The sequence below is a fragment of the Muscardinus avellanarius genome (assembly GCF_963383645.1).
Source record: "Muscardinus avellanarius genome assembly, chromosome: 9".
NCBI classification, from domain to species: domain Eukaryota; kingdom Metazoa; phylum Chordata; class Mammalia; order Rodentia; family Gliridae; genus Muscardinus; species Muscardinus avellanarius.
In genome coordinates, this window is record NC_137795.1 from 8701488 (window position 1) to 8727768 (window position 26281).

The 26281-nt window shown below is 46.3% G+C and overlaps 1 protein-coding gene across 1 annotated transcript in view; it reads left to right on the forward strand.

Annotated features, from left to right (window-relative positions):
* The window catches only part of CREB5 (cAMP responsive element binding protein 5), a gene marked incomplete at both ends in the record, with an annotated part of 435958 nt that overhangs the window by 164959 nt on the left and 244718 nt on the right, over positions 1–26281 (forward strand). The window contains one exon of the mRNA XM_080701989.1: positions 2775–2947. Coding sequence (XP_080558115.1) covers positions 2775–2947 — 173 coding nt within the window. The remainder of the gene's footprint in view (positions 1–2774; positions 2948–26281) is intronic.

The window sequence follows — 26281 nt, forward strand, 5'->3', positions numbered from 1 at the left end:
GTGAGCCAGGGCGAAGGTGCCTGAGATGAGCTGGTAGTAGGGAGCGCTCCACGGCCCGGGAGGCCACCAGGGAGTGCTGTCTGCACCTTCTAAGCTTCACAAGGCCACCCAGTGGCTCAGGGTCAGGGCGCGTAGTGGGAGCTGTGTGTGGTTTGATGCGTTTGCATTTTGAACACAGCAGCAATAGAGGAAGGAGGAGAAGCAGAGGCCAGAAGAGTGAGAGAGGCCAGCTGGGGGTCGTTGTCTGGTCTAGATAAAGGAGGTGATGGGGTTTGTGTACGTTGGTGGGAGGAGGAAGGAAAAGATAGAGATGAGGGATGCTCGGGTTAAATGCATAGGATGTGGGGACTGTCTTTTGGGGTGACAGAGAAGAGGTGTCAGGTTAACTCAAGGAGACTTTCTACGTCTTCTATTCTTCTTTGTGTGTTTAAAGATTGTGACCTTAAAGATTAGGTGGCTTTATATTACCTATGATGTTAGCAGATGGCCTAAAGTTATCCATGGCTTTATGAATACCTTCTGGTGGCACAACACAATGAAAGTCATTCTAAAAAGAGAGTCAGGAATCCTCCCAAGCTCAGATCTGTTATGGAGAAAGGATGTGGCTGTAAGCAAGATGGAAACAGTATTTGAGTGTCTTTGAGGGTGTAAGCACCGTAAATACAATCCCTGGAACTGTGTGCCTCCTCCAGGCCTCATTAAGATTTGGGGAAATAAAATTGTTAGAATTCATTCTCAGAAAAATAATGATCTTTATTTTCATCATTATTTTTAGTTGGACTCTCTAAATGTCTGGGTTTTATAAAAAGAAATAAAGGATACATGGGCCTGCACAGCCGTTCTGGCCCAAATCACCATTTCCTTCCTTCTTACCTTACTTGACCACAGGGTTTTCCTCTGTCATAAAAACTCTCCAGCACAGAACGGGAGCCTTTAGACTGTGTGTGTATAATATAAGCGTTGGGACCCCATGACAGCACTGTCAGTTCACAGTCTAAGCCAGGTGCCCAGTTTCCATCTAGACTCCCGGCAAACTGTGTGGTCAGGATTTAGAAATCAGAAACTCGGGAAAGGCGACACTTGATGGACGCAGCCGCCCTCCGCACCCTATATGTTATCCCCATCATTTAACACGTAGTGCAGGAAATCCTGTTCTTTGCAGAAGAACTTCAGAGAACCACTCTTGTTCTCCTGAGTAACATTTGTTTGTTTTCTTGGCTAACACCAAAGTGTGGACAGATATATATTTTTCCCTCTGATAAATTGCTAGTGACAATGCATGCCTTCCTCCCATCCTCAACCTGTGTCCCACTGACCTCTGAAATTTCCAGAACCTTTGTTGAAGGATTGTACAATAAGGCCCTCTCATTGTCCTGACCTGTCACTTAGGTTGGCTGTGTACTTTTTCTTTCTTTACTGAGTTTTGAATTCCCCTTCTTCTTCTTCTTCTTCTTCTTCTTCTTCTTCTTCTTCTTCTTCTTCTTCTTCTTCTTCTTCTTCTTCTCTCCTCCTCCTCCTCCTCCTCCTCCTCCTCCTCCTCCTCCTCCTCCTCCTCTCTCTCTCTCTCTCTCTCTCTCTCTCTCTCTCTCTCTCTCTCTCTGGTTTTTGTTTTGATAGTCCCCAGGAGCATTCTACCTCTAAGCTACATCTCCATCCCTTTTAAAAATATTTTTTAAAAAAAATTTGAAATGGGGGTCACACTGAATTGCTGAAGAGCTTGCTTAACTGCCGAGGCTGGCCTCGAACCTGCGATCCTCTTGTCTTAACCTTCCATGCATGGGGTTTCTGGCTTGCACCACTGGTCTTGCCGGGTTCTGAATTTCTCTCTCTCGTTTCAGCCTCCGCGCATTGATCAGCCCTCCTCTGTCTGCTACGCACTCCCTCTTTTTGCCCCTAGTGACTTTCTTTTATACAAAGAGCTATGCTTTAATCCAGTTTAAGAGTGCATGTTTAGCTGAGTTCTGAATTTTAATCCATGCAAGTCATCACAAATAAATACAGATCTTAGGCCCCTCGAGCAGCTCGAGTGTCTCGTTTTTCCTTCACTTGATGGCTTATGTGATATGTTGTCACTGAAAGCCTACCATGCTCCAAACACCCATTGTCGCGCAGGGCTCTGAACGCGAACATTCTAGTGTGCAGTCAATCGCCGTTTTGTGTTCCGTACAGTTGTTAGAGATGGATTGATGGGAATCTAACAGAGGATTATGACTCTTACTCTTGTCCTTGGAGCCTGATGTCCTGTTGGCTATTCAAACTAGCCATCCTCATTCTACAGGTTGTTGGCTACCTGGATTATGATTTAGAAAAATAGCCGTTTCCTGGGGGGGGGGAGAAAAAGCGGGTTAGCCACTCTTATAGGACTGATAGTTAAAAAAAATAATAACCCAGTGTGCTTGTCGCTCAGGGCAGAATGCAGAACTAATTTTGCTCAATCACATGTTGTGCATTTAATGCACAAATCACTCCCAAGTGCCGCGTCCATCACGCCGACTCAGAGTGGAGTGCACTAAATGGGCCTCTCGTCAGAACGGCACAGAGGGACAAACAGACCTCAAGGCATCATGCTTTGAGACCCGCTCTGGGACTGAGTTGTTAGTTTTCATGTCCTCGTAGCTGTGAGTTCTAACAAGATAAATGGGCCCGAGGCCTGCCAGCATCCATAATTCTGTATTGAGTTGACAGGACCAGATTCCCAATTTTGGCCTTGGAGAGCTTGGGAGGAGAATGAAACATTGACTCCCTGACCTTTCTCCCCTCTCTTCTCTGGGCAGAATATCTCGATGCATAACGCAGTCAGTGGGGCCATGACGGGGCCTGGAGCTCACCAGCTGGGCAGCACCCGGATGCCCAACCACGACAGCAGCGTCGTGATTCAGCAAGCCATGCCATCGCCCCAGTCCAGCTCTGTCATCACGCAGGCACCTTCCACCAACCGCCAGATCGGGTAAGCAGATCTCCGTGCTGTCTCTGGGGCCTGGCTGGAACTCAGGGAATGTTATGGACTTCCTCTCCTGGTTTCCAGTGCTCAGAGTGCTTGGGATTTCTGGCTGGTGTATTGCTGTGAGCTCAGAGTGATACTTTGGATGAGAGAAAGGAGAAAGAATATTACTTTGGTGGAAGCTGTTTGGATCCTGGATGCTGTGGGGAGAAGCAAACCGTGCATTCTCATTTCTTCATGTAATATTTGTGAACTTTAAGATGACTGCAGGCAGAGTTGTGGGTTTGGGGTGCATTGGAGCAGAGTGCTCAGGACACATGCATACGGTGGTGGAGAGGAGTCCCCGAGAGCCCCGCGGTCTCCCCGGCACAGCACGCCCCTCTCTCCTGGAGCCTCTCAGGCGATCAGAATGCTGTGTGTTTATGTGCAGTCTTCCTCATCTCTGATCCTTTTTCCCTACTTCTCCTCCTCCTTAATACTTTCTTGTGACCTCTCCTGCTACAATGGCCCCTACTCATCCCCAAGACAGACCAAACAAAGAAAGCAAGCCCCCCCACCCTCTCTCATTCATATATAAACACAATGCTGCAGGAAAATTTGGTAGAAGTGTCTGGGCATTGAACCCCAGACTCCCCAAAGCACATGGCGGACATTGTTCTCACTTGGTATATGGGGAGCTCCAACCCTTTGTACACATGCTGTGGTCAGACCATCAGCACAAGCTTGGAAACGCAGGATCTCTGGCTCAGTTTCCTTGTCTCCAGAAGGCAGATGGAGCCCGTTGTTTTGCAGCCCCACAGGAGGAAAGATGAAATAAAAGATTTAAGAGCACTTGGGTTCTTAGGAAGGAAAGGTAATAATGTAAGCAAAGAGCTATGATAAATGTGGACTGTGGGATACTGAGGACTGGTTGCTATGTATTCCCAGGAGCGTCTGCTTCAAACAAGAGGGTGAGCTTGCTGTGTGGGGTACGAACATCAGAAATGTGTTTAAATTTGATTATTGGATGTGGTGGGTTTTTAACAAAAAATGTAGACATTGTCTCACAATTTGTCAATGTGTCTCACCTCACTTTTTATTTTTTTTGGTGGTACTGGGGTTCCTGGAAGCCCTTCTATCTCCGGACTTCACTCCCAGACCTATTTTTACATTTTTATTTGGAAACAGGGTCTCCTAAGCCAGCGCGCGCGGCTGGCTTCGAACCTGCGCGATCCTCCTGTCTCCGCCTCCCAAGCGCGGGGATGACAAGCGTGCGCCACCACGCCCGGCCACTTTTTTTTTTTTTTTAATGTAAGACTCTCAGACCAACAGTGAACACGGCACAGGGCTATCTCGTTGCTCTCAGAATGTTCTAGAGTGGCTCTCACACTTCTTAGCTGATCAGACTAGGTTGTGACATCAGAAGAAACGAGAGCCCCAGGTAATGACCCTCCCAGGAGTTTGCTGTAGGCACATTTGTTTTTCTATACAAGAAACAGAAAATGAATGTGGCCGATTTGGTTTAAAGAAGGCAGTGCAAAGTGAGGAACCATCTCTGTTCCAGGTATCTTGTGTGTGTGTGTGTGTGTGTGTGTGTGTGTGTGTGTGGTATTGGGGATGGAACCCAGGGTTATTCCACCTCTGAGCTACACCCCACCCTATTTTTTATTCTTTATTTTTGAACCAGGGTCTCACTAATGTGCAGAGGGCCTCACTAAGTAGCTGAGGCTGCCCGAGCATCACGATTCTCAGTCTCAGCCTCCTGAATGCTGGGATGACGAGCGTGCCCACCACACCCGGCCTCAAGGTCTCTTTTCTTCTCAGTGACCGTGAGAGCAAAATGTTGCCATCATCTCATGGAAGAGCCCAGACTGCACTGAGATGTCACGAAAGACAGCATCCGAATCTCCTCGGACGCCTGCACTCTGGGGGCCTGGCTCTGGGCAGACAATTCACAGCGAGGCTGGCTAATTATAATTATTGTATTTTTCTTTCAAGGGGAAAAAAACATAAAATGTGCTAAAGTTTACTAGCAATTTTATGGCATTCCTTCCCCCCTGGTGCGCTCCTGCCCGCCCCTCTGCCCTCGCCAACTGCCCTCCTGCAGGCCCCAGCGCTCCACCATTGAGAGCACAGTGTTGGTTTATGTGCAACCATCTCTGAAGGGCTGGCACTCAATTTTAAGATGAGGATTGATTGTCAATAACTTGCCCAGCTGGCTGGAGACGTGTTACCACATTGGGGTGATGTCTGCTGGCTGGGTCACTCTGCCTGGCTGAACAGGGGCGTTCTCTGCTACATGTGACCTCCTGGCTCACTCTGCCTTCTCATTTATTTCCCATCTTGGGGTGTTGTGTGTCGCTCCTGGTGTGCCCTATGAGATAATTGTCTCTTTCGGGACTGTGCCTCCTTGCCAAGCTTGAGGAGGGCTCTTTCTCTTCTCTAGATTCTTCCCTGTTGAGCTTACTGTGCTCATTCCAAACCACATTTCCTGTCATTTCCATTTTTCTCCTTGTGACCATTCAAAACCTTGTCCGGATGATCATGGGGGCCCAGCAAGAAACAGGCCAGCCCCTCTCACCAGCCGATTCGGCACGAAACTCTAGGTGGGAACATTTGGGGTCGGTTGAGTCTGTCATTTCTCTCAGCAAAGAGGAAATGAGTACTTATTTTAAAACATGAGTTCCCTCTGGAGGCTGTGTCTTTAAATGAGCATTTGAAATTGCATATAGCTTTTTTAATTCCATTCTCTCTCTCTCTCTCTCTCTCTCTCTCTCTCTCTCTCTCTCTCTCGTGTGTTTGAGGCTGCACAGAACCATATTGTAGTAATATTCTGATTTTTATCACAACCTCAAATATTTAAGTGTCAAAATCTGGCCAAGCCACCTGCAAATGTTTGCCATGGCCACTAGCCAACAAAAACAGCAAACAGCAATGAAAGTCTTCATTCAGGCTCTGTGCTTAAGCTGCATCCCGCCAGAGAGGCTGGGACCCACCTGTGCCCACGCAGGGCTCTTGTGCTGGGGCCAGCGGCTGCGTTCACGGCTGGAACTTTGTGGGAGAGGGGACTGCCTGGCTCCCGCACCCCCACTTTCCTTCCTTCCCACCAGCACTTGGCCTCTGCAACCAACGCCACTTTTGGTCTGGTTTCTGCCTCCCTCCTTTCACGCTATAAAATGGAAGCTTAGAGGTTTGAATGCATTGGGAGTGGTATTGATAGAAAGGACTGAGGAATAGAAGTGGTGCCAGATTATCAGGGACAGCTCTGGGGACAAAGGGCAAGCATCCTTGCCCGCATTTGATTTGTGTGCTTTCAGGGTGGGCACTGAGCCAGCCCAGACCAAAATGAGTGGAAATGTAAAAATCCGAAGAAGTGAGATGTTAAAAGGAGGGAGATGGGCACCATACGCCATCTCTGCTCCATTCCGTAGCGACCCATGCTACGCCCTCTGCTCGATTCTGTCAAAGTAGAGCCATTATCTCAGTAGAAACTGGAGGGAGGTATAAATATCCCAAATTGCACTGGTGTGGTTAGGCAGGCTACAAAAACACGCAGCTCTTGGGAGTGTGGGAGGCATCCACAAACTAGTGACTACTTGTGCTCAAACTGGCAGGCGCTCTGTCGAGAAGAGCGTCTTTGGCTGATTGATGGTCGAATTTAAGAAGATAAGTTTCCCAGATGGAAAGAAAAGCGAGCTGTGGGCTGTGGAGAGACAAGAGAGACAGAAAACAAGCACGTGTTTAAAATAGAGCTGAAATCGATTTAGCCTTGAACCAAATATGAGGCAGATTCCAAAACAGTATCTCTACACCAGTCGTTTTTATTAGATATCATGTAACAGGCTCATTAATTCAGGATTAAGTCGGCAAAGCCTGAGAAAAATGGTGGGTGAGCAGGTAGTAGTGGGAATTCTCTTTCTGGGTCTCCTATCGTGAGATATATTTGTAGGAGCTAATGATTAGTTGAGTAGGGGGCCGTAATCTTAATAGGTTTCAGCTTTTCTACAGAAGTCTACTTCTCCTTATGGGGAAAGTGATAGGAGATAATTTTTGCTTGGTAATTCTTCAAGAGCACTGAAGATAATGGGGAGTGCGCAGTTCTACAAGAATAAATAGCATCACAGTGTCGTGACAGGTTGTGGGAGGCACTGCCAAAATATTCTACACATTTTCGTCTTGCCTTTTGTCTGTAGGCTACTAGGCAAACACAGGCTCCTTAGATTATTGGTGGGAACTATTTGATAGTGATTGCTTATAGGGGAAGTGTTGTATGTCTGACATTAGAATTCAAATGTGGAATTTTCTGGCCAACTAACAAATTAGCTAGCTGTATCAGGAAACTTGGAAGTAGGTCCAATAGAACACATTTATGAAGTCATGTATGTATAAAATCCCTCCGTGATTTTACACCAATTCTAGCCTTGGCGTGTAAATGTCCGCGTGACATGTAGCTGTAGGACCCTTGGTCACATACCCTGTTTGTATGTTAGGCAACACAGAGCTAATACCTAGCTATAAATTTGTAGAAAATATTGCGGTCGCAAATCTTGCTTTATGTAAGAATAAAAAGGTGTTGTTAGCTAGGCGTGGTGGCACATGCCTCTAATCACAGTACTTGAGAGTCTAAGACAAGAAGTTTAAGGCTAGCCTCGGGAACTTAGCAAGGCTCTCAGCAAATTAATGAGACCCTGCTTCAAAATAAAAAATATAATGGGCTGGGGTGGGGCACAGAGGAGGCTGAGTTGTGTCCCCTTTATCGCCCCCACCCACAAAACTATTACTACTCCTCATAAATGACACCTCTTCTCCACCTATCTCTGCTTCTTTATCCCTTTTTGAACTCTCTGGAGCTGAGGAAAACAAAAAAGACAATAATGAACTAACGATAATTGAAAGTCAACATCCTGAGACATGTCGGCATCAAAAGTGGCGCTAGTCTTTCAATCAAGGAGTCCTGAAGCTGTGTCACATGAGTTGCTGCCATCGAGAAGGGAATGCCGATAGATACGAGAGGTTTGTGTTATTGTGAGTCAGAAAATAACAAATAAATAAATAAGGAGAGAGGTCAGAAAATGACACTTTCACAGAACGTCAGTGTAAAGATCTAAAATCAGAGATTCCCTACCGAGGGCGTAGGTGTATGAATCCATTCTCAAGCGTGTGTTCCCTTCAGTGCCTCCAGCCCAACCGAGCACAACGCAGGCGGTCCCTGTCCACCCAGGCTCAGGCTGGGGACGCGCCGGCCAGCCTCTTGCCTGCTGGAGGCAGTGGGGTCAGGTGGTCACTGCTCCTCAGCCTAGGCAGGACAACACGAAGCCCCCTTAGGTAATTCGCCCCAGAAGCCATTATTTCCTGCTTTGCGTTTTGCCGAATATTATGGGTATGAACATAGCTTTATTGTTAGAAAGTTGCCGGATGGTTCACGGCCCGAGGACATTTATGAGGGCCCTTCGGGGGTGCTCTCTGGGAGGGTTGCCATATGGCTCCCGTTAAATCCCATGCAGAGCCCTGAGAAATTGCCTCTGACAAGGGGGCCAGCAGCCTTCTACTCACGGGGTTTTATGTGTGGAACAAAACATTAAGTACTGATACTTGAGGAAATATAATGTTTCTTAACATTTGAAAGTCATAGCACCCCATGGTACTGTGGCCAGATGAAGGGGGCAGAGCCAGCGCTCGGGAGCACATGGCCGGGCGTCCCCAGAAGCAGAGAAGCACTGCGGCTCTAGTCTCCAAATCCGGCTCTTGCCTCGGGTTCCTCGGGCCAGTGATGTGTCCTCGTGTCCCGGCTGCTCATGTGGAAAACAGCAAGGCTGGCTGGGGAGAGAAGATGAGAGATTGCGCCCAGATGGCTCAGCCCTTTGTTAGAAAAGCCTTTGATTAGCATAGTCAATATTGAATGCCCTTCAGTATCTACTGTGTCAGGCGCTGCACTGCCTGTACATATGGTTCTTTCCTACATTCCCCATCGGTGTGGAGGGGTCGGCACTGTGTACCCCAGGGTTATTGCTCCGGGAAGAGAGGAGACTGTGCAAAGGCCCTTGGAAGCAGGGTGAGCCAGGCTCTGAATGGAATCCAACTGCTTTTTCCACACTCTTGACTACAACAATACTAGTGTTGTGGGAGACCGGAGAATCATCTCTGCGTGGGATGAGCTGGTGCCCCGTCTCCCTGGGCAGCATGTGGACAGTATTGTTCATGCATGCACCTGCAGTGTGGCCCAGACAGATGTGTCCTGAGTTCCCAGCAGCTGCTTTGACACTTCCAGAGAATGTATAGGAACTCTCTGGACCCATGTCAGGGAAAGTCTTGAGCCCATGGGGCATACAGTGAGCCTCTATCGGCAGATCTACCCCAATGTGTAAGAAAAATAAAGTCACCACAGAGAAACAACTGTTGCTGTCTCTAGCATTTGGTTGTTCTATGCCGGCTTGCAGGGAGGCCGCCATCCTGTGCCTACATGCAGGTACAGCCATCTCCAGGTTTGTTCTGGTTCCTTCAGGGATAGGTGACTTTGCCTGTGACCTTCTCCTGGAGGAAGATTTCGTTTCAGGGTCTCACAGAGTTCCTGAAGCTTCCAGAAACGTATCTCTGTGTGCATCTTGCCCCTAAGCGAGGCACTGACTGATGAGAGCCTGCTTCTAGAACAGAGAGCTCAGACCATACAGTCTGTGCCTACAGTAAGCCTAGATATTCGTTCTTCCATGCAGTGTATTGAGGTGTGTCTGGAAAGCAGGAGCTTGCTCAGAGCCAAACCTCAGCAGGTCAGAGGAGAGTCAGAGGTCATGGGTTCAAAGGTCACAGGGTTTAGACAGCTTAGGCTTTGCCATCTCAAAGGTCTTGGCTTTGGCCCCGTGCTTAGCTTCCCAGGGCCCGTTTTTCTTCATCTACACGTGAAGGGCTTGGCCAATTGACTAAGAAAGTCAGTCCCTCTAATATCCTGCTTTGATCCTTTTTTTCCGTCTCAAATTTATTTTTTCTTGATTTGTTTTCTTCCAGGAGCAGAGACTGGCTGGAGCTCTGGACTATCCGAGCTCCAGGATATGTTTGTGTATACCAGGGTGGAGGAGACTAGAACAATGTCTGGGAATGTTCGGGCCGCTCTGTGGACTACACGGCAGTAGAAGAGGGCCCTGACTTGAGCGCCAGAGAGGCCTGACTTGTCATTCAACACTTAGGCGAACTACAGTCACCTCGTTGCCAGGCGCTTTATTTATAATGTACAGTCCCCCTTATCCACTCACTAATTTAGCACACAAAATTTTTTCCTGCTATGTTGGAATGGACACATCTATTTTTGTAGCTGAGTTCAGCTGAGGCTCAGAGATTAAGTGACTCATTCCAGACCATCCTAATACTGGCCAGAGCCAGCACTGGGACCCGGACCATCTATACCGCACAGTCCGGTGGGGCCAGGTGAACCTCAGCTCCCCGTCCGTTAAATGGGGAGGCCTCACTAGAAAGCCCTCAAAGTCCTTTCTAGTCTAAAATGCTAATGATACAGAGAACTTAGCTTTGACAGTGACTTAGCGAGGTCAGCTCTTTGGGGACAGTGCTCTTGAATGACTGTGTGGTTTCCTGCTCCAACTCAGCTTTCAAGAAATTGGTCTTTTTTTCTCACTTTGCTGAAAGTGGCTTAGTTTGGGCAATCTAACTAGAAGGACCTAACTAGTCTATCGCAAGAAACTTGAATGATGCATTTGCCAGGCAGGCAGCTCCGTGGGAAATCCCAGCTCCCTGCCCTGCTTTCTAAAATTATCATTTTGGGGGTTACTTTGTGGCAGATTTGAAACATAAGGCTTTAAGTTTTATATTTATTTGGAGCTCTCCTGTAAGTAAACCTTAGATAAGGTACCAACAATGAAGCATTTTGGGGTTAAGGACATGGATTTTTCCATAATATGAAATGCAATAGTAGCTGCACTTTCTGTATCTGTCATAGTTTCTCTATCAGGATTGACTCTGCGTTTTCTGTTTGTATGAATGATCTCCTAGCAGGTCCACACAGCTCATAGTACAGTGTGTAGAGAGAGTCTCATGATGAGGTATAACCATATACCACCGAGAATGTATATTAACATGGGAAGTGGTCAGAGCGTCCGATACTCTGCCAACAGTGCTTGCTAAGGGAAATGAACTTGATAAAAAGTATGCTTTGACTTTTTGGAGGTTGAACATGTCCGTGTAACAGGGCAATGTCCCAGTGGACATTTCAGATTTGGGGGGACTTTTTATCCCATAAGGCTGTATGCCTCATAGAGTGCGAACCACACTTGTCTGAACAGATTTGCAAGTAGGTTCTCAGTTAAGAGACAAGCACCCTTCCAGGAATTGACAGACGGCCCACGCTGCCCTCTGCACGCACAGTTTATTTGTATAATTGGGCATTTGGGGATTCAAAAGATAATTCATTTGACACATTCTCTTACATGCGTTTTTAGATTATTTTAGACCAAATGTATTTTTCTTGCTATCAGTGTTATGTCCTTTTTAATGAGGCTTTTGTTAAAGATCAAATTCCATGGACATTTTACCTTTGGTTGAATAAGAATGACACATAAACATTCAATCTGGATGTCTGGGGACTTCTTGATTAAGATTCAGTTACATTCAAGGTTAGGCATGGTGGTGCATACCTATAATTCCAGCACTTGGGAGGCAGAGACAGGAGGATCACAATTCAAGGCCAGCCTCAGCAATTTAGAGAGATCCTTAGAAACTTACCAAGACCCTGTTATTTTTTTAATAAAAAAGGATTTATTTATAGTTGGACAGAATTTTATTTCAATGAAGGGATGAAAAGCCATTGCTAGAGGGATAGGAGCTCTGGCAGATGCCTCCGACTCTACTACTGACAAGTTCTCGAAATTGAAACAGATCTCTTGACCTTGCTGTGCCCTGTGTTTCTATCTTTAAAAAAAAAAAAGGATAAAACTAGACTGTCCAGTAAGTGTTCTTTTGTAGCCCAAATTCTCAGTAATTCTAAAACAAGCTCTTGGGAACCAAGTATGTTTCCTTGCTATGACTCATACTAGACAATGCTGCTTGGTCGATACAGACTAGTAAAGAGGAGATGCCATAGGAGTGTTCACGTTTAGCAGGTAATCTAGTAATCTGTTAGTCAAGTATGTTGTGCTTTCGGTAAATATCTACTTAAAGGTCCTGTCGCGTAGTAAACATTCTTAATGCTACCAGGCACGTTTAAAGGAGTTCCAGAGTTTTAGAGTTTTCTCCCTCCGGCCAAGTTCCCGTGAGCTGGTTGCTAGGCTGCTGAAGTCTACAGGGTGAGAGGGTTCTTGTGCGCATAGGGCAGAGACACCTGAAATGCGCTTGGGCTGCTCTTGCAGGCTCACAGACCTTGCAGAGAAGAAATGGCCCCACACCCCTGAGAAATGCTAGAAATGGATTCCACAATCACTATAAACCCCTCAAATCTTGGTTTCAGATATGATCATTCCCAAGCCCTTTATAGCTCACCTTCAATATATTGTTTGCCTTCTATGGAACCCCTAAGCATTTTCCACATGAATAATCGCAATGACAAATGCAATACTAAGCCCCCATCGCAGGTCACCAAGCCCCAGACACTTGGCAGACATGTAAAGTTCTTCTCAAAGTCTATAGGGGCAGAGCACAAGCATGTGGTGGACTCCTGGAGATCTTTGCATAGAGTGACGCTTTCTCTCATTTCCCCCGAAATCTTGCTCAAAATGAGTACCTTGTAAAGTACTGAGTGTAAAGAGAATAGAAATGCAATAAGGGCTGATCCCACTTCAGTGTTGTTTGGGTTGAAGGAGTGGAGCCATTTGGATGAGCCTGCAAACTCAAGGAAACTAAAGTCTGCTTCTAAACTCTTCCCACAGCCCTGTGTTGAGCCAGAGTATATTTTTAGTGACCAAACTAAACAGAAATACAACTTTATAGATGTATATTCCAAGTCACTGCTTCTCTAAAACACTGAAAGAATGAATTTAAAATAATCCAAACTAAGCCGCATACTGTTAAAGGCGACTGAGGAATTTTACAGCCCAGGTGCACCCAAATGAAAATTGTATGCGTGTGTACACACATTTCATAATATTTTGTTTTACTAGAACATAATTTAGGCCTTTTGACGTACACATAACCTTATTCAAAACACTTGAAGAATTTTTCCAGGTGTGTTCTACAGGGCATGGTTTTTCCTAGTGCCACAAGCGTCTGAGTGTAATCTTCATACATGACTGTAAACTGCATCCGGGACCTTAGAACCACTTTTAAAGAATGGCCACCGCCATGGCCAAGCCTAAGTCAAAAGGGAGAAAAATAAACTGACTCATGTGGGTTCACGTCAGCCCCTTTGCTTAGTTTTGTAAAAGTGGAAACAATTCCTAATTATCTAGAAAATGCCCATTTATTTGATGGGTTGTGTTCTTGGGAGGGCTCCTCTTTTTATTTGACATCGTGACATCATTGGCACTTGGAGTGAGATACTCAAGAGCTGACGCAGCCGACCCTGGCTGGAGCGTAGACCATGAGCTAAGGTGGCCATCCCCTTCCTGTGAGAGCAGGGCGAAGATATCATGGGAAATCAGCTGTGGCAGAAGCATGGGCTTAGGGCTTACCAAGGAGGCTTTGATATCTGCCAGGATGGCTGATTTCTCTGTGGTGGGGAGGGGGAGGACGTCCTCTCTCCTTCTCTCTCTCTCCTTTCTTTCCATCTCTCCTAGAAAGAAAGGAGGAATCTACCCAGTTCTTCACATCTGCCATTTGGCCATGATTCTGGCTGTCAGGCTGGAATTGGAGAAAGCTGAAAACATTTTACGTGAAGCAAAATGAGAATGTGTGTTTTGTGCTCACCGTGTCTCTCCCTCAATGTGTAAACACTTAATTGAGCTCTGTTGTGAGGGACTTTGTAGAAAACCAGAGGAGTGAGTTTGTCCAGATCTCTTTTTGGCGAGTGTGTGTGTGTGTGTGTGTGTGTGTGTGTGTGTGTGTGTGTGAGAGAGAGAGAGAGAGAGAGAGAGAGATATTTATAAAAAGGGTATGTGAAACTATAGCTGCCCCACCTGGAGCCACAGACAACCAACCTTGCATCGGGTCCACTGCATTCCATAATTATTATTGCCTTTAGAAATAATTATTATTTGCTCGTTGAGTTGGCAATTTGGAGCCTGCCTGAGACAGAGGCTTCTCACAGGAGCTGAGGAGCACAAAGGGCCAAGCGATCGCCCGCAAGGGCTTCGACATGTTTGGACGACGTGTTTCTCTTGGTTCACTTCATTGGCTTTCATACCCATTGAGCTTAGGATTGAATGAAAGGTTCACCGGCCCCAGTGCCCGTGTGAATGAGCTCCCGCCTGTGCAGGGAACGCTCTTTTGATTGGACGTCTGAACTCTTGGTTTTTCTAAAGTCCGGAGAGGCAAGTTAGTTCCCCTCATGCCATTTTTGTTTCTTTAATTAAAAATAGAAATACAAGTTGGACACAGGAGGATGGCAGGTTCGTGGCCAGCTTTGGAAAATTGCCGAGGCCCTCAGCAACTTAGAGAGACGCTGTTTCAAAATAAAAATAATAAAATGAGACTGGGGGGGGTATAGCTCAGAGGTAGAATGCCCCTGGGTTCAATCTCCAGTGTCATTAAATAAATAAGTAAATAAATAATAATGAGAAGGGTGTTTGGGAAGAGAAGAAGCTTGAAGGGACCCGAGAAGGAAAGAGTGGGAAGACACCTAACAGAAAATCAGCCAGGAGCCTGTTTGGAGGCAAAAAATTAATCACAACCTCAATTGCATTTTTCCCCTAATTTGTTTAGCCTTTTTATCCATCAGCCCTCCAGATCGCAGATTCCATATTGTTTCCTATTCCCTTTGCTGTATCTGTTTGAAATCGCTGGGCCTCAGGTCCCAGGGTAAGTGTGGCCAGGTGTTTTCTACCCAGTGGGCTGTTCACAACAGAAGCTGCCCCCTGGCAAAGAGGCTTCCCAGCCGCTGAAGCAGAAAGAGCAGGACAAGACATTCTTGCAGACGGCGGGATTTTTTCCCAGAGTCTCCCTTGGGCCCTTGCCAAGGCCTGTACCACAGTCGCAGGCAGAGGCCTGTGGGCGCTTAAGAAGAGCGAGGCCTTAGGCGGTGGCGCCTCTCCTCCCCGGACCGCCTCCTCCTCGACAACAGCTCCTGTTTGTAGCTCAGGCAGCTGAGTCAGCCCTCCAAGTGCTTCCTAAAACCTGCTGAATCGGAAGAAGAACAAGAAGAAAGCCCAGCAATCTCCTGTTCGAAGCTCGGACGCTGCACAACTCAGTCAACGTCGGCTTTGTCTCCACAGACAGGTGCCTGTCCTCCATTCCAAAGCCGCTTCCCTGACAGCTCAGGGAGCACCCAGGGGACCTTCCCGGGAGCAAGAGAAGGTGCCATGGAATAAGAGTGCTGTCAGGCAGTCCTGAAGGAGGCAAAGAGAGTCACACGTTATCATGGATGTGGGGCCAGAGGAAGTTCTTGTCCTGATGGAGGCGTTAAAAGAGGCTTTTTTCATTATTACCCTTCATTATGTAGGTTCTGTGCTGAATGCCCCTGTGCAAATAAACAAATAAGAAGAAAATGAAAAGCCCAGTGGGGTGGCACACGCTTGTAATCCCAGGATTCGGGAGGCCGAGACAGGAGGATCACAGTTTGCAGACAGCCTCAGCTACTTAGAGAGGCCCTCTGCAACTTGGTGAGACCCTGTTTCAAAATAAAGAATAAAAAATAGTGCCAGGCGTGGTGGGGCATGCTTGTAATCCCAGCATTCGGGAAGCTGAGACTGGAGGATCACGGTTTGCAGACAGCCTCACCTACTTAGAGAGGCCCTTTTGCAACTCAGTGAGACCCTGTTTCAAAATAAAGAAAAAATAGGGCTTGTGGTGTAGCTCAGAGGTAGAAGGCACCTGGATTCCATCCCCAGTACCACAAAGAAAAAACAAAAAAAGAAGAAAATTAAAGGCCAAAGGCGCATTGTAGCAATTTCTGGGGATTTGTGGCCCTGGATGATGGACAGAGGAAAGCTGTTTAGGAGGAAAATATTACAAAGGGGCATTCCCATCTGGATATTCATAAAAACGACACGACCATGCTGTAAAGAAACAGAAAACCAGCACTTTCTCAATAGCATTAAGGTCTGTCTTCAGGTAAAATTTCATCGGAGTTTAGAGTGGCTTTTTTTTTTTTTTCATTTTTCATTTGTTCTAGGAATTTAGGGACAGGGAATGGCCAAGGGAAATGGCTCCCATCCATGTGTTTAATAAAGATACAACATTAATCTGGATTTTTTTTTGTAATACTAACCTTCTAGGAGGCCACATTTATGTGTTCATACCAGCCCTTAATAAGTTCGAATTTTAAGTGTGTGTATGTGTGTGTGTGATTAAACTCAGGGGTTCTCTGCCACTGAGCTATATCCCCTTTGTTTAATTTTAGGACAAGGTCGAGCTAAGTTGCCCAGGCTGGCCTCTAACCTTTGGGCCTCCTGCCTTAGCCTCCTGAGTTGCTAGAATTACGAGCTTGGGCTACCATGCTCAAATAATTTTGACTTTTTAAATCACAGATTCTGCTGTATCAAGTCCTTTTTAGTCTTCTGATTAAAAAGTGACTTTTTTTTAAGTGTTTCCACAGAAAGCCTTTGGTTCTTTATGTTTTCATGATGAATTTCTCTGGAAAACTGGAAGTTTTCCAAAGTCGAATTGTTATATCAGGTTTTTATGGTGATGGGTCTGATATTTCTTTTACTAAACTCCATCTCTCTGCGTTAATTGACTTAACTTTAGGCCCTTTTCTGCAGTCAAGCAAGGAAAATAGCTTGTGAGTTTAGTTAATTGTTCAGAAATTAGGTGCATGGTGAGTTTGGGAGCACAAGAAAACAGAGTTGGTTCTTGTCAGACACCCAGGGCCGGTTAGATGGTAGACCAGGAAAGGGGAGGCAGGATACAGCCCGACTCATGACAACTCTAGGAAAACCGTTGTTTTCTCAGTTGAACAGATCTTTTTTCTTTAAAAAAATTGACTTCTTATAAAAAAAAAAAAGTAAGACAGGCGTGGTGGCGCACGCTTGTAATCCCCACACTTGGGAGGCGGAGACAAGAGGATCGCACTGGTTCGAAGCCAGCCTCGCTGGCTTAAGAGACCCTGTTTCCAAATTTAAAAAAATATAAAAATAGGTCTGGGAGTGTATCCCAGAGGTAGAAGGGTTTCCAGGAACCATAGTACAACCAAAAAAATAAAAATAAAAAATAGTAGATTCCAGAGCCTACATGTGATACCTACCTTTCACAATTTAATGGTGCATTATTAGATTCTGGGCACCTTAAATCCACTAGATGGGCTCTGTAGCACTTTCTCTGGAGCTGTAGAAGGCATGGCGTTCCATGAACGACATGGAGATTGGCCAGGAAGGCAGGACACCCTATTTTCAAGGTCCCTTTTCCATCTGTTGGGGTTCTACTTAAGCATCCCTTTGAATAAAGGGTTCTCTAGCAACGGAGCAGTTTGAATGTCATCTCAGGCAATTCTCTCTTCTAACTATGATCAAGAGAAATGAGTAATATTCCCAGCTCATTTCTTGGGTTCTGAATTATTGGGTGGTGAATACACAGGGACCATCCTGAAGACTGATGTCTTGGAGAATCGGTGGCGTTGTGGCCCATTGATTCTCCAAGAATCAGTGATGCTGAACTACGTCCTTATTGTTTATGTAAGACAGTTGAGCTGGAGAAGCACGTGGTGGCTTCCCATTACAACTAAGGGAGAAAGTTCAGCTGGATGTCAGGGAAGAAAAATGCCTAGGAGTTTGGGGGGAACAGAGATTTCATGGGTATGTGTGTGCTTCAGTGTCTCAGGAAAAGGTAGAAGAACTCCAGCAATCAAGGACGCTGTATTGTTTCAGTTCCCATTCAGGTAGGCGGCACTAACACTCTGACCCAGGAGGAGGGACTTAAGAGATAGCACAGCCAGGCAAGGTGGAGGGGCCACCTTCGTGGGTTGGTTTGTGCCCCTCCCCAAAAATAAGTTGAAGTCCTAACTCCTGGCATCTGCAAGCATGATGCCTAACTTGGAAACGGGGCCCTTGGAAGATGTGGCTGACGTTAAAATTATGGTGTTGGTACTACGACACCAGTCATTGGGATACACACTAGATGCCATGTCCAGGGTCCTTACAAGAAAGCTGTAAGAAGACACAGGTACTCAGAGACACAAGGGGAGAAAGTCACATGACCTTGGAGGCGGGGCAGAGGAGAGTTAAAGAAATCCCATGGTTCCTGGCAACACTAGAACCAAGGAGAGAGGCAATTACACACCCTCTCCCAGAGGCTCCGGGAGGAACCAGCCCTGCCCCCACATCCTCGCAGGCCTCGAACCTTCTAACCGTGAAGAAGCCTCTTGTGTTGCCACCATCCCGTTTGTAATTTGTTTCTGCAGTCCTTGAATACACACGTATCTCCATGTAACGGCAGGCCTGTCCGCTTGACTGATAGAATTTCAGTTAAAAAAAAAAAAAAGGAACTGTATGTGAATAAAAACATTAAGAGAAAAAAACAATAAGAGTACAAAGAAAACTATTCTCCAGGGAGCATCAGGGACCTGTCTGATGAGGTACCCCAACTCTTCATTTGTACAGAAGGGACAGAGAAGCCACCCTCAGGAGCCACCCTTCACACCTTCTTAGGAAACATCTTAGTAGAGGCTCATCTTCCGGGGCCAACACCTCCACTGCCGTACAAGTCCACTGCGAGGTGAACAAAGACACCGGTGGGTTTTCTTTCTCCAGGCATGCTCTGCTCTGTAGAACGTGCTGGGTGCTGAACTCCATGATTTTTGTTGATTAAGCTGTGTGCCCTCTAATTTGCAAGCAGGATCAGCATAGCAAGTACGTATGGCGCTTGTAAACGCAGCCTTCTTGAGAGACCTAGCAGCTAATGTGGTTTTAGGAGCCTTGGACGACTTTACTGCATGGATAGTCAGAGAAGGGAAGCACTGAAGAAGGATAGCACAGTGTGTGTGTGTGTGTGTGTGTGTGTGTGTGTGTGTGTGTGTATTTTTTCAGACTCTGACCTTAATCCCCAAGAGATTTCTTTTAGGTGGTGCCTAATTCCTCCCAGCCCCTCAGCCCACAGGCTGGTGCTAATTTCCCTGAGCGCTCAGGGTCTGAGCCACTGTGCCCTTTATACGAGCTCTTGAAAAGGGCAGCAGCTTATGTGGCAGGCCTGTTCTTTTGATCTGTTAACTTTTCCTAATTCTTTTGGAAGCATCCTCGGCTTCCTTCTCAGACTCTGAGCGATTTAAAGGAGATATCCTTGCATTTATATGCTCTCAGATATCTAATGCTCCAAGAAATCAAATAAAGCGCCACCATCAGAATTGTGTCGGGGGCAAAGGGGGTCGGAGATGACCACCCAGCGTGGAGGCCTACGGGGAAGGCACTGAAGCATGGACCGTGCAGAAAGCGCCCCTGGAGTGGGCTTTGCAGGCAGTAGCCACCTGTTAGCCAGGTTAGTGGTGATTAGAACATGTGAAAAATAATATTTACAAGCCTGGGAATTTGGTTAGCCCTCGCTGTCCAGGCTAGGAAGAACTATTCTTGTCTCTGCATCTTCTGCAGGAGCCTTCTTTGAATGCCTGTCTCTTTAGGACTTTGCAATCCCAGTTTTCCTTCTCTTGATGAGCTCACCAAATCACCCTGTCACCTGGATTCCTATATTATTTTTTTAATGAGCCAGAAAATTGAAGCAATGCTCCCAGCCAAACCACGGAGTCAGTTTGTGGTCTTTGCCTTCAGTGTCAGAACTCTGCTTGGGTGTTTTCCAAACACACGTCTCTTGGAGTCCTGATGAAAGTCCCTGGATACGTGTAATGGTTGCTGTGGGCAGAGCAGGAAAACGGCAGAGAGTTCCCCAGATCAGCTAGGAGTGCTGAGAGGGATCCAGGATATTCTTTTAATTTTTCCTAAAATATAAATTTGCAGAATATAATAACTTTAAAGAAACCTCTTGCGGTTCAGCCTACTAGGGTAATTGTTCCTGGCCAGCCTTCGGGACAGCCCGTGCTCTCCCTAGCTGGAGTCTAGAACTGGACTCTCTGTGTGGCTCTTTCTACTCTTCTAGAGCTTTATAACTTGCTGAAGGAATGGGATTATAAGGGAGAAAAAAAAAAAAACGGGATCAGGATCAATTCAGTCATACTCAGCAGCCAGCATTTTCCTTTGGCGTGGTAAAAAGTCGGGAAGCATCATGAGGCTCAGGCTTCAAACTCATTTTAAAAATCCCTATCTAAATATAAAAAAACTCTAATAAGTTTTTTTTAAAACTGGTTTGTAAGAAAACTCCAGGAATAATCACACTCTGGCTGGTGCAACCAGTGAAAAGAATGGGATGCCCTAGCATGGCCGTGGAGCACACGTGTCCGTCCCGCAAAGCCACCCTCTGGTTTAACACGACTGTTCCTACCTGGCAGCGGCCTGGATCCAAAGGCCGCAGACTGGAATGTCCTGGCAGCATCCCACAGGGGCCTTCGATGGCAGAAAACCAGCTGCTGCCCTTCGGAGTGACTTCTTGCTCTGTGACCCACCGAGGTGACAACCCTCTACCTACAGCAACCTCCAGTGTTGCAAGAGGTGGATTATTCAGTTTGTAGGATTGATCTGTGCTTTACTTCATTCCAAAAAGGGGAGGGGGTGTCTTTGAGGAGTTTGATGGACAGATAATACCAGGAGATTAAGAACAGAACCCATCTATGGGAGAAAGCAAAGCAATGTGAGAGAATGTTAACTGAGACTGGAAAGACCGGAGATGGTTTGCTGCTGATGACACTGGTCCCTGTTGCTGTCATCTTTTAAGTGAAATGACCATTGAAGTTGCCTGGTGCAGAAAGCTCTGTGCAGGGGTCACACACACAGACACACACAGGCACTCTTAGGGAGAAACGAAGCTTGTCTGGCACTGCCTTGGATTTTGGGGGGACATGCTCAGCCGCACCTAGCAATCGAGGGTTCTGTGTTTGAAACACGTGTTAATGAGCACTGAATGTGCAGGCCAAAGGTAGCAGGATTCTTTGAGAGTTAAAAAAATAGGTTTTGTAAAACTAAGCAGGCCATTGTGGAGGTGGACCGGGGCGGGGGTGAGGGCAGGGGAGGGCGGGCTCACGTTAAAATCCTGATATAAAGTTCTAAACGACGAGTAAGAGGCTTAAATACAGAAAGAGCAAGGCTAAATTTGGACCAATTTCCTGTGAAATCTCTTGTGTAATATTTTCAATTTGTGCTTGTTTAATGTGGTTTATTTTCCTAAGGTTCACGGTATAGGTTTTAAATTCAGCCTTGACTGCACACATGTGTTGAGAGGTTATAAAACGAAAGCCAGCTCAGACCAGTCTCCAACTGCATGCCCTTCAGTGGAAAACATTACCTCCTGTTCAGAACCTAAAATGTCTTTGTGGGTGCCAATGTCGTCTTTTCCCCACCCAGTTTCCCGGTTATTGCTCTAGCACCCAGCCTTCCTGGCACACGGACAACCACAGTTAGTCACATTAATGCAGCTAGGGAAGCTATGAGGGGCTGATGGCTTTACATCAGGGGTCTGGGCTATTTTGCATCAGCCTCTTGGACCCTCTTGGAAATACCAAGTTATTGACAGCAAGGGATAATTCAGTCCACCCTTTGGGTTAAGTTGAGGACTCATTTGAGGCCCTTTTATTTTGGCCTCTAACGTCCTGGACACATCAGCTCTATGATGAGGCCATTTCCTAGAGGTGGCAATAGTGTTTCCAGTGACTTCAGTACAGTATGTAAGACTCATATTGTAAAGTCAGACCTTATAAAACTAGAGGGGACCTCTGTTGTTTGTGGTCCGTACTACAAGTTTACACCGAATTGTACAGTTAGCTGGTGTTTGCCTCTTCGTTCAGTTTCAAACTCTTAAAACAGAGGCTGTGTTTCTCACAGCACCCACATGTAACTTGATATGGAAAGGTGTGGGTGTGGGTGTGCGTACTAAGGTGGATACGCAAAGGTTGAAAAGGGACCTTGTGGATGTATGTGTGTGCATCTCCTTAACATCTCAGTCCCTTGATCTTCATCAGTACCGTTCAGCATAATATATGGCCTTCATTCGTTTATTCATTTGCAAGCATTTATGAAAGTTCTGTTTTTCCTAAGCATACAGCCTATCAAGTCTAGATTCCGAAACTAAAAAAGAACTGTGTACAGTTCAAGTGTTCGGTTCAGCTCTTCCCACTATGCAGAGCGTGGTGACGTTGAAACTTGACATCTGCCTGCCCCAGCGTATCCTCTTACCTAGTATTTTAAGTTTCTGTATCTCTTGGCACGATAATCTTTCTTGAGATTGGGAATCTGGGCTACAAATGGCTGAGGAATTATTTCTGAGCCACCATATTTCCTGAATGGGAGAACACAGTTATTGGCCCATGATAGCCTTCTTCCCAGTGACGTGGTCACTGCCCACCTTTTTACACACCTTTCTACACAAACATGTGTGGGGTCAGGAGACTAGCAGCCAAGAAATGGAGGGTTTGCATTACAGTCACTTTTTCTTTTGGAATTCTGCTATTAGAATTTTCAAACATATAAAAGCTTAAAGACTTATATATTTGCCACTTAGAGTCTACAGTGGTCATTTTGCTACACTTGCTTTGTCAGATACCTATATATCTATCCACCCATCAATTCATCTAGTGTTTTGGTGCAATTAATATTTGTGCAGACACGGTGACTTTACCTCTAACCATCTCAGTATATGCATCATAAGAGTTTAGTGTTTATTTATGGCTCTTTTGTCGCTAAAGTTTATAAAAAAAATGAAAAGCTCAAATGTTACTTGTGGCCATCTGTAAGGAGGACTTTTTTATATAGGAGGACATTTTATTTCTCGCCTTACTCACTGACCATAAGTAGCTATGAAGATGAAAACAACCCCATAATGCCCAAAGTTAGAGTATTGATGTAGTGAGAATCCATGTCCCTTTCCCCCTCCCTGGTAATATTTGCTTTTGTTGGGATGGAGGATGGATGAAGGAGAGCCAAGGTCTGTGTGAGACATCCACGTTCAAAGCCTCACCTTGCAGACAAACTGTATCAGCTTCTTTACCATTTCTGTTTGCATCTCCTTTGTCCTGTCTTGAATCTCTGGCTGCTGACACAATAAGAAAGTTGGTATACCCCCTGGTACGAGACATTTGGCATGGTATGACCCAAATTCACGTGCAAGACACATCAACTTGGCTTTTATTGCTCATTTGCTAAACTGAGGATACTATTTCCATCTCAGTTGGTGGTGCTGATTCAACAAGACAATGGGTGAATGGTACCTAGCCAGCAGCAAGCACCCTGCCACTAACCATCGTCACTGTTGCCACCTGAAGACCAGCTCAGTGTGCAGCCCAAGGTCTGTGTGCTTGTGTGTGCAGCTGGTTTAGAAAGGTGCCAACATTCTTCAGATGATCACCAAAGTCAATCTTCTGTGCAATCAATGAACACAAATTTTTGAAGAGATACTGAAAATATCTTTCCCCCACTGTTTTAATGGAATTGAGCAATGGTTAGTTGCAAATAAAATGCAGACAGGATTATGGTAGGATTCCCTCTTCATGTCTTCATCTTGTATCCCCAGAGTCATGCCTGAGCAACCCAAGAGTAGTGGCCAAAGAACTATGTGTTTCTGCCACATGGTTCCCAGGTGTCCCTTTGAGACTTGCTATCATAGAGTCAGCTTATGTATCACTCAGGTATGATCTCATTCCTAGCAGGCCAGGCTTAAAACTCAGGAATCTTTTGCTGGGCTTCTCTTCTCCATTCCCCTCCATATTAGATCAGGCCCAAGCTCATTCTCCTTCTCCTTCCTTCCTGGCCTCCAGTTTTGTGATGGTTTACCCAGTGCTTGCTTGTTATACTCAGAAAATACTTGAGGTACGCTTATGCCATACATAGACTATTTCTTAGAAACCTACGGGGAGGGGGAGTTTAGTGCTCCCTAGGAGCTAAACCACACTGATTTATTTCCACCCAACTTCAGAAATAAGGGGAGGCCAGTTTAGCAAAAGTTGGAAGGGATGGATACTGTTCCAGGAAGCGGGCTAGAGCTAACAGAGGCAGGCTGATAGCACCATCAGAAGACCAAGAAAGGGACAACCCGAGCCCAAAGCTTGCTTGTCTAGTGAGCCAGCAAAGGAAGGATATTAGGTTTAGCAGACTCTAAAGTAAAAAGAGTGGAGTTGAGCGGCGAATCTGACTATGTGCAATGCGAATATAGCATTGCGGAGGCTGTTTTAACAGTTGCCCAGCGCTCTGTGCACGCGACCCGTGGCAAGCCAGACACTTGCTAGAGCAGCAAGCGGAGGAACCCCAAGGGACCGTGCCAAGATTTCCCACTGACTTGAGTTCGTATCATCCTAGATGGGTTGGGACACGAAACCAGAACCAGTGGTCAGCCCTGGTTCTGAAACGAGAGCTGAAGCCACGCGGATTCCCCAGTCCCTTTAAGTTAGTCTTATCAGACCAGGCCATCATGGAGCAGATAGACAGGTAAGTCGCAGAGACCTCTGAACCCAATTAAAGTTATACCACAAAGAAATCAGACTCATGTGGTTTGCATTTCAGAGAGCTGCATTTGGTGGGCTGTTCCTGTTTTAATTCGGTAACCTAATGCAGACCATGTGAACATTTGAAACGCTTTTAACAGTTAAACCAGCTCACATAACACAGAACCAGAGCAGCAATAAAGAATGAATTAAAGCTGATTGCAACTGTGGCCAACATCATTTTTTTTTCCTTGCAAAGAACTTGGGGAGAATAGAACGCAGAGTCAGTGGGGGAAAGAGAGCCACAGCTCCATTTTTAACTTCGAGTCAAACAGCAGGCACTTTTACTCCTTTGATTCATAAGCAAATGTTTGAAACGGATGAACCTGAAGATGTACTCAGGTCTTGAAGGGATGTGGGGTGAGGGCGCAAAGGTGGCTGACATCCTTCAGATCTGAGAGCTTGCTGGCTAGGAGCCCGCATCGCCCTGTGCTGCCCGGGCAAGGGCACGGTGCTAAGGCAGAGGTCAGGAGTTCAATTCTGCTTCTGTCAATTAGCTTCATACTGGAGGTCGTGGAGAAGCGAAATCTGTCCGAGCGCCACAGCCTGTACTTCCCGAAGGTTTGCAAAAGGGTCACCACAGAGTGAGAAGCTGAGATGACCACAGCGAAGAGTGGACAACTTCTATGTCAAGGTCCTATTCAAGAACCACTCATTACCAGGAACATCGTCTAGCCAATTCCCTTCTCAGTTTTCTTATCTGTAAATAGTGATGCTATAATGAGTCACATTTTATAGACTTGGGCACAGAGAAGGCTGAGTGACTTGTCCAAGCTCACTTAGATAATGAGTAGTGGGACCAACATTAAAACCCAAAGTTGCCTGGACATGAACAACCTCAGCACCACCCCAGCTTCCCCTTCTAGCATCCCCAAAACTCAAATACAATCGGCTGCTGATCATGACGGATCATGGCATAAGCCTCACCCTCAGCTGCTGGTCTCTTGCCTAGAAAGAATGGCCATGCTGATGGGCGCCCTCAAACTTGTCGCCACAGCAGCGCGTGTCCAGCGGAGGAGTGGCTGGTTGCAATGAATTCTGGGCACACAGAGGACCTGCTGCCAGAGGAATGCTTGGTGGGTTTCATTCATGACTCTCATCTGAAGAGATGGTGGATGTGTTTTGCATTTATGTCTTGTAAATGTAGGCTCTTGGTGGAGAGCAGGAGGGAGGTGAGGATTAGCAGGGCCCAGCCTTTGAGCTGTGCCGCAGGTGATAAGTAACCACCAGCCACACTTCCCAGAATGTGCTGGCTTTGTCAGAGATCCAAGGAAGGAAGGGAAAAAGGACCCATTACTTTTAGATCCATTAGTGACATCAAAGCCTGCCAAGTGGGAAGGAGAGAGACTACAGAAAACTGTGCTCGCAAGCTCCTGAGAGGCTGTCCCCAGCAGCAGGGAGCTGAGTGCCCGATGGTAGGCAAAGAAGGCGCGCTGAGTCCCTGAACTCAGATTCCTTCCGGATGGAGCTGGGTGAAGCTGGCTTGTCAATCACCACTGTAGGCGATGCCAAGTTCACCTACCAGACTTTAGCTAGCCGACGAACCCTCGGCCCACCCCAGTGCATGGGAAGTCGGCCTCGTTTCTCATTGCATAGAAAACGGTTGATGTTACCCTCTAAAAGTCAGGAGCTGTAAATGAGAAGGCAGAGCTTATCGCAGGATTCTTTCTTAGCCTTGTGAATGAAGCCAAAGGGTTAAAGTACCTTAGAATCAATAACTGCTTTCCCAGAGCCTTTCTGTTATTTGGGCGAGAAGTGGATTTAAACAC